This window comes from Mercenaria mercenaria, chromosome 18 (genome assembly GCF_021730395.1).
Source record: "Mercenaria mercenaria strain notata chromosome 18, MADL_Memer_1, whole genome shotgun sequence".
In the NCBI taxonomy this organism is placed as follows: Eukaryota; Metazoa; Mollusca; class Bivalvia; order Venerida; family Veneridae; genus Mercenaria; species Mercenaria mercenaria.
The window spans coordinates 17,272,868-17,287,637 of record NC_069378.1 but is presented as its reverse complement, the minus strand read 5'-3'; the positions used below and the strand labels follow the sequence as shown (position 1 = coordinate 17,287,637).

Genomic DNA, 14,770 nt, shown 5'->3' with positions numbered 1-14,770 from the left:
ATGCATTACGGTTCAAAATGGTAATGGTGTTTTGAAAAGGTACATATCACTTAAATTTTAAGAAAACAATATGCTACATTTTATATGCTATGTAATCATTTATGTGCGTGGGGGCTATGTTTCATAGAGTTCATGGTTTGTTCCAATTTCATTTTCCCATATTTCAGACAATGAGCAACCTAAAAACTTACTGGTAGATTTTTTTTCGTATGGTAATACAAATATAAAATTACACCTCAAATGAGCCACATCAACAAAACTGCCAAATCCAAAGTTGTATTTCAACGAATACTACTGATTCAAACGATATCTATATAAATTTTGTAAATTTATTTTAAAGAGACCGTTTGCGAATATAAACATATCGAACAAAATCATTGTAGAGTGTAAAAGCATGTTGTGGAACATATGCCATATAAATAACAATCTGCCTCAACAATAAGACTTCTTAAATTGTCTTTTGTAGTCTTTTGCATATTAAGACATGCCAGTGTTTGTAATATCTGTAAGATATCGATTGGTATTTGTTGATTTAAATCACTTAGATTGAAAATCTACCATATAGACATTTTTTCCACAAGACGGTACAAAAAGTCCCTGCTCGATAAGGTTAAAAGCAATGTTTCCACGAGTATTTGTCAAAAGTGCAAGTTTTGAAAAGGCATGTTTTTAAAGATAGATATAGCAACAACGACAAATTTACCTGCTCCTCGTCTGGCTCTTCCTCCTCTGCAGAAGTTGTCATGTTAAGATGCACGTCTGGTTGTTCTATTTCTGGTGACATCGTCTCATCCCGAACAATAATATATTCCTCTTCTTCATCACTTTCTTGTTTAGCAGATTCAGTCTAAAATTCCCGTCAATGTTAAAAGTTAAACAGCAGGACAAAGTTTTAAAAATAGTGTTTTTTAAACTAATATTTGATCACATATGCCGTAAAATTAGCCAGCAATTAAAATAATTTCATTTAATTCAATCTGTTTACAAGTTTTGAAGATGATGAAACGAGCGACTAATATATCAAGTGATATCGCGTTATATATCTATTATAATAACAGCTGCGTATATTAAGTGGTATCAAAAGTGTATTTGTAATAACTGCTGCGTTTCAATGTAAATAATTCAAAATGTTTGTATTATTTTATAAAAATGTTGACAACTGTAGTGTTAAAATTTATATTGTGAAAATATGAATTATTGTGAGGAAAACAGGTGATGTGTTCAAAGGGTTAGTTGGAAAGAAACCTTCACCTAGAAATTTACAATTATCAACCTTTAAACATTGTTCTACTTGAAGACTTAAGAACATTATATCACTCAGAAATATGCTATTTTCTGCCCGTTGTATTGACAAAAGATCCTCAATAATTATATCAAAGATTAAAAACTGACAGTAAGTACGGTTAGTTTCTAATGACGAGGCTTTAAAAGTCTGGAAAGTAATCTCTTAAGTTTCCTATGAATGTCACAAAATGAGCAGTATTGCACGGAGGTGAGAATTTGTTTTGTTAATAAGGGAAACATTGTGTAAAACTACATCAGATTAATTAACTAAGGAAAAAGACAGGTGTACTATAGTATGTGAACCTCATAATAGTCAGATCCTGAAAGAATAGATGATTTGGGCGATTCCACCTGAAAACACAAGCAATTATTATGAGAAATGTTGCTGACAAATTGTTTAAAAAACATGCATGAATCTGCAACAATGGATGGCTTGGCTGAACAAATCTTAAAGGAACAACATGTTTTCTGTAAACAAAATCTTGAAACAAAATGTAGGCCCGATAACACACTAATAATCTGGTTGAAGCTGCTTTATTTTCTGGTCTTTTTGGATCATGGAGTCTATTCAATACTTCTGCATGACAGTACTACGGGACAGAAGAAGCCAGTAATACGGGGCAGGAGAAGTGTTTCCTAGTTAATCACCTGCCGTTTAATCGAGTCTGCTTTTATTATACCTGATAATGTTACATATGCTCCCATTATAGGACCTTTCAACAGCGTTTATTTAGAATCTAGAATGTGAAAGGCTGTAAATTTATGATTAAGCTCATATGCTCAATATATCCACTTCAATTTTAAATTTACCATGAATTAACACAAAAAAGTCATGTATTGTGAATGTCGGGTCAACTAGTTCAAGTTCAAATGAAACAAAACTGAAATTGGACCCATTAAAATTGGTTCACTGCTTAGAGTTATCTTTTATTATTTAAAACGTGATCACATACTGTGTACGATTTATGCTCTCTGAGGTGGAAAGAAAAGCAAGTGATATTGCATTTCTTGTGCACTTCTTCCAGTTTTACTATTCTTACAAATATCCAGAAATAAATTAGACGCTTTCCTGTCCTGCTTAAGATAACACCTAGAGATTATTTTGAAATATGTTTGACTTTCAATCAAATAAGATAAATGTTTTATCAATTATACCAATTTAATTAAGCTGAAATGTGATACACATTAATCACTAGACAATCGTACCCCTAGATAAATGTTTTCTTTTTGGTATTGCAATGACCGCCACAAAATAGAACACTAATTTGGCATAATTTTTATTTGTAAGCATGGAAAGATTTTATTTAATACTTCAACTTTTATCTCTTGTCAAAATGTCAGGAAGAAATACTACAACAATGTATAGGTTGGCTCAGTTTTATTTGCTGTCAGTTGGTATGGCAAAAATTACAAAAATATAACTTATTTATAATCACAATTTTTATGTGAATGAAAACACACAAGTGCAAAATTGCCCGTAACATCAAACTTAAATCACGATATGAAGCACAGTGAGTTACGTCCAAACAGCAAGTTTCAAAATGGTGACTTGATAAAAGATCACGTCTTACTATAACTGTGCTTGTATTGATAGTACTCTGATTCACACTAGTGTCGATATTATCAGGCTGCCATAATATAATAAGAAACAAGTAAACATATGTGGAATAGAGGCTGAACAAATAAAATCCTTTACATTATAGAACATATATTTATAACATTGTATTGGAATGTGTATTTTAAAAAGTGAATAGATTCTTAAAATTAGAAAGTGCGGATGCAGTTTTCTCGAGTTTGATTAGCTGACATACGGAAGCCAGATTAGGCTGAACACTGATAGCTGCTCTAAACACTCACATTCTTTTTTTTTTTTAATTTTACTTATTTTTGCCAGTTACAAACTAAAGAACGAAGTACAGTTCCCGATGGGACAATTTCCAACACAGCTTCGAGATTTCACAAGTCTTAAGTTCTTTATTATCAAAAAATTACTTGAATCTACTTTTAACAATTAACAAAGATGCATCAATATTGGGAGGTTAAAACATCTTTTCTAATTGTGTAACGGCGTAGGTCTTGTAAACAGAATGTTAAACAAGAGCTGTCACAGGAGACAGCGCGCTCGACTATTTCGATGCTGGATAGTGAAACTGGGCACATCTGAGGAAACTAGAGCTGTCACTGGAGTGTTTAATGACTCCAATGGTGGACGAAGATATTGCACAATAGCTTGAGTCTGTGTCAAAAATATTAAGTAATAAGAGAGGTACTATATAAGTATAATTCTAAGCAAAAAAGGGGCATAATTCATAAAATATTGGTGTAAGAGTTATGCACCTTGTGTAATATGATGTGGGTGATGATGTGGAACAACTATTTTAAGTTTGAATCAAACGCATTTCGTAATAACTGAGATATAGTGAAAATGCATCAAAATTAACCTTAAATTCTAAGTAAAAGGGGGCATAATTCATGAAATATTGGTGCCAGAGTTATGCACCTTGTGTCATATGATGTGGGTGATAAGGTGGAACAACTATTTTAAGTTTGAATCAAATCCATTTAGTGATAACTGAGATAGAGTGAAAGTGTATCAAAACTTTAACCTGAAATTCTAAGTACAAGAGGGTCATGATGACCCTGAATCGCCCACCTGAGTAATATGAGCCACATGTTTCAAATGGCAAACTGATGCTAAAATATTAAGAAGTCACAATCATGGTCACTGAGTCAGTTTTAAGATCGGTGTGCAAAACTGTAGATGTCATCCAAATTTCAAGGCTGTATCTTAAAAGACAAGTAAGTAGGTCAGTAGGTCAAGGTCTAAATAAGGTGACCCCTAATCACTTGGGGTCATCAGATAATTATACTTAAAAAGTCTAGGAAATACGATCTGATAATTTTCGAAGTAATTTTTCCTATATGAGTCATATAACAAGTGAACCCCAGAGCGTGGCCTCTTTTCACCCCAGGGGCATAACTTGAACAATCGTGTTAGAGGTCCACTAGGCAATGCTACATACCAAATATCAAAGGCCTAGGCCTTGAACTTTCAGACAAGAAGATTTTTATTATTTTTTTCCTATATAAGTTTCCTTTATAAGCCTATGTTAAACTTGGGACCCCCAGGGCAGGGCCTCTTTTTAACCCAGGAGCATAATTTGAACAATTTTGGTACAGGAACACTAGGCAATGCAACATACCAAATATCAAACTGCCTTGCAGTTTTAGACAAGAAGATTTTTAAAGTTGTTTTCCTATGTAAGTCTATGTAAAACTTGAGACCCCCGGGGCAGGGCCTCTTTTCACCCCACGGTAATAATTTGAACAATTTTGGTAGAGGACCACAAGGCAATGCTACATACCAAATATCAAAGGCCTAGGTCTTGTGGTTGTAGACAAGAAGATTTTTTAAAGTTTTCTCCTATATAAGTCTATGTAAAACTTGGGACCACCGGGGCGGGGCCTCATTTCACCCCAGGGGCACAATTTGAACAATCTTCATAGAAGACCAGTAGATGATGTCACAAGCCAAATATCAAGGCTCTACGCCTTGAGGTTTTGGACAAGAAGATTTTTAAAGTTTTTCCTTTCGTTGCCATGGCAACCAGAGTTCTGCATGGAATTCAATTCTTTGAAAAATTTTGAAAGGGGGCCACCCAAGGATCATTCCTATGAAGTTTGGTGTAATTCTGCCCAATGGTTTTCAAGAAGAAGATTTTTTAGAAAATGTTGACGGACACATGACACACGACGGACGACGCACGTCGGACGACGGACATTGAGCGGTCACAAAAGCTCACCATGAGCCTTTGGCTCAGGTGAGCTAAAAAGGGGGGATAATTCATGAAATATTGGTGCAAGCGTTATGGCCCTTGTGTCATATGATGTGAGTGATGATGGTGAACAACTGTTAAGTTTGAATCAAAACCATTCAGTAACAAGAGCTCGTCGAACACGAAATGCCCCCCTTGATGCATTCAGTAATTGCACAAGGAACAGAAATTATATGCTCACTGTAAACACAAATTCCATTTCGGAACACAAAACTATGCCAGCGGTCCAAATTTGAAGCCTTTACCTTCAAAAATGTCAAATTAGGTCACTAGGTCAATAACAAGGTCAAATCTTTTTTTCAGTACACAAACCTATGCATGTGGTCCAAATTTGAAGGCTGTAGGTACAGAAATGAGAAAGTAGGTCACTAGGTCAAGATCAAGGTCAACTCATGTCAAGGTTCATCTTGCCACTCAAAACTATACATGTGGTCCAAATTTGAATGATGTAAGTTATGGACATGAAGATTCTAAGTTTTTCCCTGTATAAGTCTTTATGAACCATATGACCTCTGGGGCGGGGCCATATTTGACCCGAGAGGGATAACTTTAACAAACTTGGTAGAGAACCACTAAATGATGCTACATTACAAATTACCAAAGCCATAGTCTTTGTGGTTTGGACAAGAAGATTTTCAAAGTTTTTCCCTATATAAGTATATGTAAACCATGTGACCCCCACGGCGGAGCCATATTTGACCCTAGGGGAATTATTTGAATAATCTTAGTAGAGGACCACTAGATGATGTCATATACAAAATATCAAAGCCCTAGGCCCTGTGGTTTTGGACATGAGGTTTTTCAAAGTTTTTTCCTATATAAGTCTATATAAACCATGTGACCCTAGGGGTAGGGCCATATTTGACCGCAGGGAACCGTAGAGGACCACTAGATTGTGCTACATACCAAATATCAAAGCCTTAGGCCCTATGGTTTTGGACAAGAAGATCAGAAACCATTTAACTGTTCCTGGCCAATGTAACCTTGACCTTTGACCTAATGACCTCAAAATCAATACGGGTCATCTGCTGGTCATGGCCAACCTAACTATCAATTTTCCTGACACTAGGCCCAAGCGTTCTTGAGTTATTGCCTGGAAACCATTTTACTGTTCCTGGTCACTGTGACCTTGACCTTTGACATACTGACCTCAAAATCAATAGGGGTCATCTGATGGTCATTACCAACCTCCCTATCAACTTTCGTGACCCTAGGCCTAAGCGTTCTTGAGTTATCATCCGGAAACCGTTTAACTGTTCAGGGTCACTGTGACCTTGACCTTTAACATACTGACCTCAAATTCAATAGAGGTCATCTGCTGGTCATAACCAACCTCCCTATCAACTTTCATGATCCTAGGCCCAAGTGTTCTTGAGTTATCATCCGGAAACCGATTTACTGTTCAGGGTCACTGTGACCTTGACCTTTAACATACTGACCTCAAAATCAATAGGGGTCATCTGCTGGTCATTACCAACCTCCCTATCAACTTTCGTGACCCTAGGCCTAAGCGTTCTTGAGTTATCATCTGGAAACCGTTTTACTGTTCAGGGTCACTGTGACCTCGACCTTTAACATACTGACCTCAAAATCAATAGGGATCATCTGCTGGTCATTACCAACCTCCCTATCAACTTTCATCATCCTAGGCCAAAGCGTTCTTGAGTTACCATCCGGAAACCATTTTACTATTCAGGGTCACTGTGACCTTGACCTTTAACATACTGACCTAAAAATCAATAGGGGTCATCTGCTGGTCATTACCAACCTCCCTTTCAACTTTCATGATCCTAGGCCTAAGCGTTCTTGAGTTATCATCTGGAAACCGTTTTACTATTCAGGGTCACTGTGACCTTGACCTTTGACATACAAACCTCAAAATCAATAGGGGTCATCTGCTGGTGATGACCAACCTCCCTATCAACTTTCATGATCCTAGGCCAAAGCGTTCTTGAGTTATCATCCGGAAACGGATTGGTCTACATTCCGACCGACCGACCGACATCTGCAAAACAATATACCCCTCCTTTTTCAAAGGGGGGCATAATAACTGAGATATAGTGAAAGTGCATCAAAACTTTAACCTGAAATTCTAAGTAAAGGGGGGGATAATTCATTAAATATTGGTACCAGAGTTATGGGCCTTGTGTCATATGATGTGGGAAATGATGTGGAACAACTACTTTCAGTTTGAATCAAATCCATTTATGAATAACTTAGAGTGAAAGTTCATCAAAACTTAACCTGAAATTCTAAGTTAAAAAGGGGGATAATTCATGAAATATTGGTGTGAGAGTTATGGCCCTTGTGCCATATGATGTGGGTGATGATGAGGAATAACTATTTTAAGTTTAAAGCAAATCCATCAAGTAATTACAGAGATAAGAAGAAAAAAGAGAGTGTAAAGAAACTTTAACCAAGGTGGGGACGCGGAAAGACGCCGACGCCGACGCCGGGTTGAGTAGGACAGCAGCTCCGACAGCTCTCCATATACTTCGTATAGTCGAGCTAAAAACGTGTCCCTTTCTTCTAAAGTCAAATGCAGTTGCTTTAGTTAAGTGTCTGTTGCATATAGGCTTGCTGTAACTTAAAACGTAAGAGTTTGTATGATACAAAACCTATTCTATGCCTTCTTTTTCTAGAAAAAAACAAATTAAAACAAAGTTTAACATGAAAGCAAAATTAATTCTAAAGCCAAATAAATTATCTCATAACTAAACATTCCATGTTAGACACCGAAAACTGAAATCAACCTTTGTATAATACAGACAAAACTGATAACGTTTAAATTAGATCATATCAAATCTATACTTAGAGTGAAGAAATATTTAGCATAGCATTTACCCACCCTTTCTGATACTGGCGTTTGAGATTTAGGTGTTTTTTCCTTAGGTGGTTCTGGTGTTTTTTCCTTGACAGGTGAAACTGCCTCCATAGCTGTTTCTGGTTCAGGGGCTGGCTCTTCTTTCTTCTTGCCTTTGCCTTTAGGTTTCTTACCTTTCTCAGGTTTCTTCTTACCAACTGGTGCAGCTTTGGTCTGTTTCTTCTCTTTAGGCTTACCTGATTTAAAACAAGTATTCACTTAATTTGCTAATTTTATTTGTTTTATTATTTCGTGATTTTCTTTAAAATAATACCAGAAAATTTTCCATGAACTTAAAGATGAAAATAACTTGAGTACATTACTTGTCAAAAAGCTTGTGAAAAAGAATTGAGTCTTGTGAAGACATACTGTAAACAAACAAATTTTACACCAGCTATATTGCAAAACAAAAAATTATCTAGCCACCTAATTTTTAATTAATGTTTTTAATAAAGACAGGATATTATAGAATAATACTTTTGTTGAAACAAATGAAAATACAAGCAAAACTGACAGTGTTACTGAAATGATAGAGAAAGTAACAATTTAATTTAAATTACAGAGAAAGTAACAATATAAGTGGAGGGATGCATGCTATCAAACCGAACTGCACTTATACCGATATCAGTGCTTCATATTAATTTCGAGTACATAAAGTTTAGATAAATATACAAGAAGTCAACTGATAGAAAGTAAAACAAAAATAATAGCACTATATTAACATGTGTCTGAAAACAGTAAAATATCACTGACTACGATAGAAATGAAAGAATCCGATGTCTCAAGCTGCAAATCAGTCTCCATAACTAATTAACTTTGTCATTATATCCTATTCATTACTTAAAATCAATCCTAAATTTAAGATATCTTTATCAGAAATTTGCTAAAACAGGCACCAGTTGTCATACACAATGCTCAATACCGACAGGATGGTACTACTTAGAAATTATAGAGATATGGCTTGTGCCAAGTAGATCTGAGTATACTGATACACTGAAAAAATCAACACAAGTATTTGAAAGCGTGGTAACAAATGAAATGTAACACAAGCTATGCTAACTATAATTCCAATACAAAAGAAAAGCCATTTTATAATGAAATTTACTAATAATGTGCTTTTTTGAAACTGTGCCTAATTACTTTAAATATCTTAAACATGCCTGTCAAAATAGAATAACAAAATTTGTAAGTACAGAAGCACAAGCAAAGAGATTGTATATTTCTCTTTTTTGGCAAATTAAGCAATCAAGGTGGTAGAAGCGCATTTACAACATCTGATTTGTGTAAGCTACAAAGATATTCATCAATGTTAACATAAAGAAAATTCATGCAAAAAGAAAGTTCAGGGTGTTTAAACAGATACTAGTATAACTTAAATAGGATACACAGAGAAGTGGGATATACGCTATATGCTGTAAGAGGTTATACTGCATATCACATGAGGTCATGCCTATACATTTAAGTCTTACGTGGCGATGCTGAAGTATTTGGAGGCATTCCATATAGCTTTGTGTTTTCTTTCGTATGATCCACACCAGATGCTTAAGAAAATCAGAATGAAAGAAGACTTAACATAGTATATTTTTAAACAAACAAAACAGTTATGTGCCTTCAGCTGAAAGAAAAACCCAGGCAGTACTCGAACGCTGGAAAGAGAATGATAAATCTAACTGCTCCAAAAAAGAATAGAAGAATAAATTGTTATGAGGTGAATAAATTTGTACGGATGACAATAAATGATTTCTGATGAAAAAATGATAAATAATTTGTAATGAAGTGAACGAGACAAAGATGAGGAAAGTAACTTTTTTTAAATTTCAAGAAGAAATAATTTATAGTAAACCCGTGTTTTAACACTAGTCGTCACTCTCCTTTGTTTATACAAGCCAGGACCAGAAACGGTAATACGTCTTGTGGAATAGTTCCATTAGGGCGCAAACGAAGGCGAATTATTCTGCACAGCTAATAACCAACTCCGTGTGTGTGTAGATTAATTAAGACAGTTATGCTATGTGACATTTTGTTTTAAACATGCATTTAAGTAAAATATTTGATCAAATCTGAAAGCGCTATTTCTCGATGCGTACATGGCGCTAAATATCACGTCGACGTGACATCAGTATAATATCATTGTGATGATTACAGCATTGGTAGCGATATTAGAATAAAAGTTCAAACATCACCAGCAAGAAAGTATCAAACTGTACAAAGTGGAGTTCTGATCAACAAGTACAAACTAAAACCTTCAGGTAAACGGAACGGCACAATATATAATTAATCTCTATATCAACATGTACGCATTTAAAATGTCACCTGCCTTCTAAAATTCAAATTTATCTTTAAGACCTAAGATCTTGCTAAACTTTACAATTTAAGAATATTACAAATAGTTTTACAGTTTTAATAAGGTTATGTATATGTTTGAAATCTAAAATATCTTACTTCATTTCGACTGCATGCAAACACTTTTAAACAAAAATCAAAGAATTTTTGTGAAGAAATGCTTTTATTTTTTCTAAATGTGATGTGCTACATAAACTTTATCACTATTTTTTTTAATGAATCTCTATTCAATGGGATTATCAACGGGAATGGTTATCTCCCTTAAAACATTATCTGTTATAGGTTGAACCATTCTTACTCTTTAACATGCATAAGTAAAACATATTTATAAAAACCTCTTCAACCTGATGATTTCCTATAAATGAATCAAGTGAAAATCATGCCACACATGCAAAAAAGAGTGATTATGGTCAAATTTGTTTGACATCTTGCCAATCTTGTGATAAGGATGCACATCAAATATGTAATTCAAAAATGACAAACAACTTGGACATGTGATTTTTGCATTCCTATTATTTGTGAATTCACTTAATTTGTGCGACCTCTCATCTATCTTGTGAAAAGAATGCATTCCCCAATATATGTGATAAAAGCCATATCACATATGTGATCATCAAGCACATCAGATATGTGATCACTAAGCTCTCCATACACCTGTGATGTGAACATCATACCAGTCACATCTTTAAAAGGAGGCTCTTCTTCCTTCAGAACATTTGGTTCAATTTTCTTGTCAACTTTCTTTGCAGTTTCTGTTTTCACCTCAGCTTGATCATGTCCTTTGTCAATTTTTACCTTAGGCTTTGTGTTTTTTGCTGGTGTTTTAGGCTTCCTAGTACCTGCTTTAGGAGTAGGAATATTCATATCAGATGGGGTAAGGGCAAGTGATTATATATTTTGTGAAAGTCAGTTTATGATTTCAAATGTTGCATTTCTTTTAACAATGATAATAATACAAAGAGCACTATTACATCCTGCGACAGTGTCAACCAAGTCACAATTGATAAATCTTAAACTGAAATATAATTTACATCAAATATATTTCATAAACTTATTTCAAAATTCTGACTCTAGATCATCTGGCTACACCTCAAGTAACCAACAATTTGTTATATCAAACAAATATTTTGAATATGCAACTAACAAAATGTCATTCTTCACTTTTTACAAAAGAGAAAAAAAAATACTTTTAAAATTATTTTTTTCAAAGATTATCAAATTTAACACAGGAACCACGCTTTCCTCCGTTTGTTCCCTGTTAAGTGTTGATCTCTTTACATTCCATAATAAACAAAAGTAAAAGATATTGAAAGATCGCCACCATATCAACATGTGCTTCATTGCAAAATGTAAAAATCATGCCCTACATGCAAAAGGGTGATTTCAAATAAATTTGATGACCTCTTGAATATATTGATAAGGAATGTGATAAAAACTGCGCACATGTTATCATCAACATTTTGCATAAGTTATTAAAATCATTTATAATCATTATAATGACGCAAATTCTTTGAATTTGTGGTGACCTATGGAGAATCTTGTGAAAAGGATGCATTCCACATATGTGATCAAACATTTCAGATAGGTAATCATCAAATACCTCAAATATGTGATCAAAATATTTCATACACGTGATCAAAAACTGTTCACGTATGTGATTATGTAACACTGAATTTGTGGTGACCTATGGAGAATCTTGTGAAAAGGATGCATTCCACATATGTGATCAAAACATTTCAGATAGGTGATCATCAAATACTTCAAATATGTGATCAAAATATTTCATACACGTGATCAAAAACTGTTCACGTATGTGATTGTGTAACACTGTGTGATCACTAAGCACTCCATACAAGGGTGATGTGAACACCGTACCGGTCACATCTTTCGCTGGAGGTTCTTTTTCCTTCAGAACATTTGGTTCAATTTTCTGCTCAACTTCTTTAGCAGGTTCTGTTTTAGTTGGTTCTTCAACTTTCACTTCAACCTTATCAGGTTCTGGTTCTTTATCAGGTTTTGATTTAGGCTTTGCTTTTGTTGCTGGTGTTTTAGGCTTCTTTTGCACTGTTTTATGAGTAGGAAAATTATTTTTTATATTAAATGGAAGAGGTTTGGGTAGTAATGACTTACTTCATTACAAATGCATCCAGTACATGTACTTCATTACAATCATTAAATTCAAACTGCCAAACTACATATTGCCATATTTCTTGCAACAATTTTCACAAATTTCAATACAACTGTATCAAACAGGTAAATTTATGATTTAAACTAACACTACATTAAGCGATAAAATAAAAACTTCTCAAAAATAAGTCTTGTATTGCAAAGTTCAGACTTACGCCGTAAGTCTGAACTTTGCAATACAAGCCGTAAGTTACGGCAGCAGCCACTTAAAAGTTACACATTGATTGTATGACTATGCTTAACACATACAGAATATTCGTCGCCAAAAGCAAATATGGTGAAGGAGCAGCTAACCAGGTGTCATTATTCAGACAATTTCAGTATGTTATAGGTGTCTTCTGGATTGTATAATAAGTAAACACCGGTATAGCAATGTATTAGAAATAAATTTGAACATTTTATACATGCTTATTACTAGAGGGTTCAAAAAGTATTTGGAAATAGTGAAACATGCAAAAACATCTGTGCATCAACATTTATACCTTTAACATCAGTTTTTTCCTTGCTGGCCATAGATAATTTAGACTTCTGTGATTGAGCTGATTTCTTTACAACTGTACAATATTCAACAACAATATAACAATGGTTTGAACAATACCTGACACTAGATTTCTACTGTTATTGACATTTATTTCTTAATCATATACATAGATTGTAGAACACAGATTATTAAGAAAATAACACTTTCTTTTTTTCAGTATTTTGTTTTATATGGTTTACAAAGCTTTGAAGACCACAGAGAGACTACTAAGAGGCAATTTGTGTTAAGAGACTAGTTTTTGCTCTTCCTTTTTGTGGTTTCTTAATGAAAATTACACTGCAAACAATATTACAACTGATTACTTCTATCAAAAATCAGTAGTGCCAATTATAATATTTACATTTCATTTTCAGTTTATCTGCAAACAATAAACAAAAGAATGTACCTAAATGTTTATTGAAAATATAAATGATATGGTTAGACAACAACTGAATGATTATTTTTTATTTTCTGACAGAATGTAGAAATTTAGTAAGAAAAAGGCAACAAAATGATGCCTGACATAGACAATGTGTTTTAAGTGTGAAATTTTCTGAGGTGAAAACATGTGATGTTTAACAGGGTCAAATAATGAAGAACGCATCTTACCAGATTTCTCTTTCATTGATTTTTCTTTCTTGTCTTTGACTATAGAATTCTCCGCTAAATCAAAATAGCTTCAATCACTTTAAAATGTTTCATGTTTTATCATTCTATATACATATGAATCATTGATTTATATGTGGATATAAATTTCGATTAACAATCCTTCTTTGAAAGAAATATGGCTAATTAACAGAGTTATCTTCAACTATTTTTTTTCACCCTACTACTAAACAAGAGGGCCTTGAAGGCCCTGTATCGCTCACCTGACCTATTGACCTAAAGATCACCAAGATTAACATTCTGACCAAGTTTCATTAAGATATGGTCATAAATGTAGCCTCTAGAGTGTTAACAAGCTTTTCCTTTGATCTGACCTGGTGACCTAGTTTTTGACCCCACCTGACCCAGATTTAAACTTGACCTAAAGGTCATCAACATTAACATTCTGACCAAGTTTCATGAAGATACAGTCAGAAATGTGGCCTCTAGAGTGTTAACAATCTTTTCCTTTGATTTGACTTGGTGACCTAGTTTTTTACCCCACCTGACCCAGATTTAAACTTGACCTAAAGATCACCAACATTAACATTATGACCAAGTTTCATTAAGATACGGTCGTAAATGCGGCTTATACAGTCTTAACTAGCTTTTCCTTTGATTTGACCTGGTGACCTAGCTTTTGGCCCCATCTGACCCAGATTTAAAGCTGACCTAAAGATCATCAAGATTAACTCTCCGACCAAGTTTCATTAAGATATGGTCATAAATGTGGCCTCTGAAGTGCTAACTAACTTTTCCTTTGATTTGACCCGGTGACCTAGTTTTTGACCCCACATGACCCAGATTCGAACTTGACCTAAAAATCATCAAGATAAACATTCTGACTAAGTTTCATGAAAATAAATTATAAATGTGGCCTCAGAGTGTTAACAAGCTTTTCCTTTGATTTGACCAAGTGACCTAGTTTTTGAACACACCTGACCCAGATTGAACTTGACCTAAAGATCATCAAGATTAACATTCTGACCAAGTTTCATTAAGATATGGTCATAAATGTGACCTCTAGAGTGTTAATTAGTTTTTCCTTTGATCTGAACTGGTGACCTAGTTTTTGACCCTACATGACCTAGA

General features: G+C 34.3%; 1 protein-coding gene across 30 annotated transcripts in view; it reads right to left on the bottom strand.

Moving 5' to 3' along the window:
* LOC123538660 (uncharacterized protein KIAA2012 homolog) overlaps positions 1-14,770 on the bottom strand; it is a 107,673-nt gene that overhangs the window by 20,101 nt on the left and 72,802 nt on the right. For 21 of the 30 annotated variants that reach the window (XM_053530734.1, XM_045322908.2, XM_053530732.1 and 18 more), the window contains 7 exons: positions 13,643-13,696; positions 12,996-13,067; positions 12,202-12,390; positions 11,001-11,168; positions 7,969-8,180; positions 2,856-2,912; positions 704-847 (listed from right to left, as the gene is read on the bottom strand). In XM_053530734.1, the coding sequence (XP_053386709.1) occupies positions 704-847; positions 2,856-2,912; positions 7,969-8,180; positions 11,001-11,168; positions 12,202-12,390; positions 12,996-13,067; positions 13,643-13,696 (896 nt within the window). Of the gene's footprint in view, positions 1-703; positions 848-1,587; positions 1,636-2,855; positions 2,913-7,968; positions 8,181-9,452; positions 9,525-11,000; positions 11,169-12,201; positions 12,391-12,995; positions 13,068-13,642; positions 13,697-14,770 lie in introns of all 30 variants that reach the window. The other 9 variants (XM_053530746.1, XM_053530748.1, XM_053530747.1 and 6 more) reach the window with 7 other exon arrangements.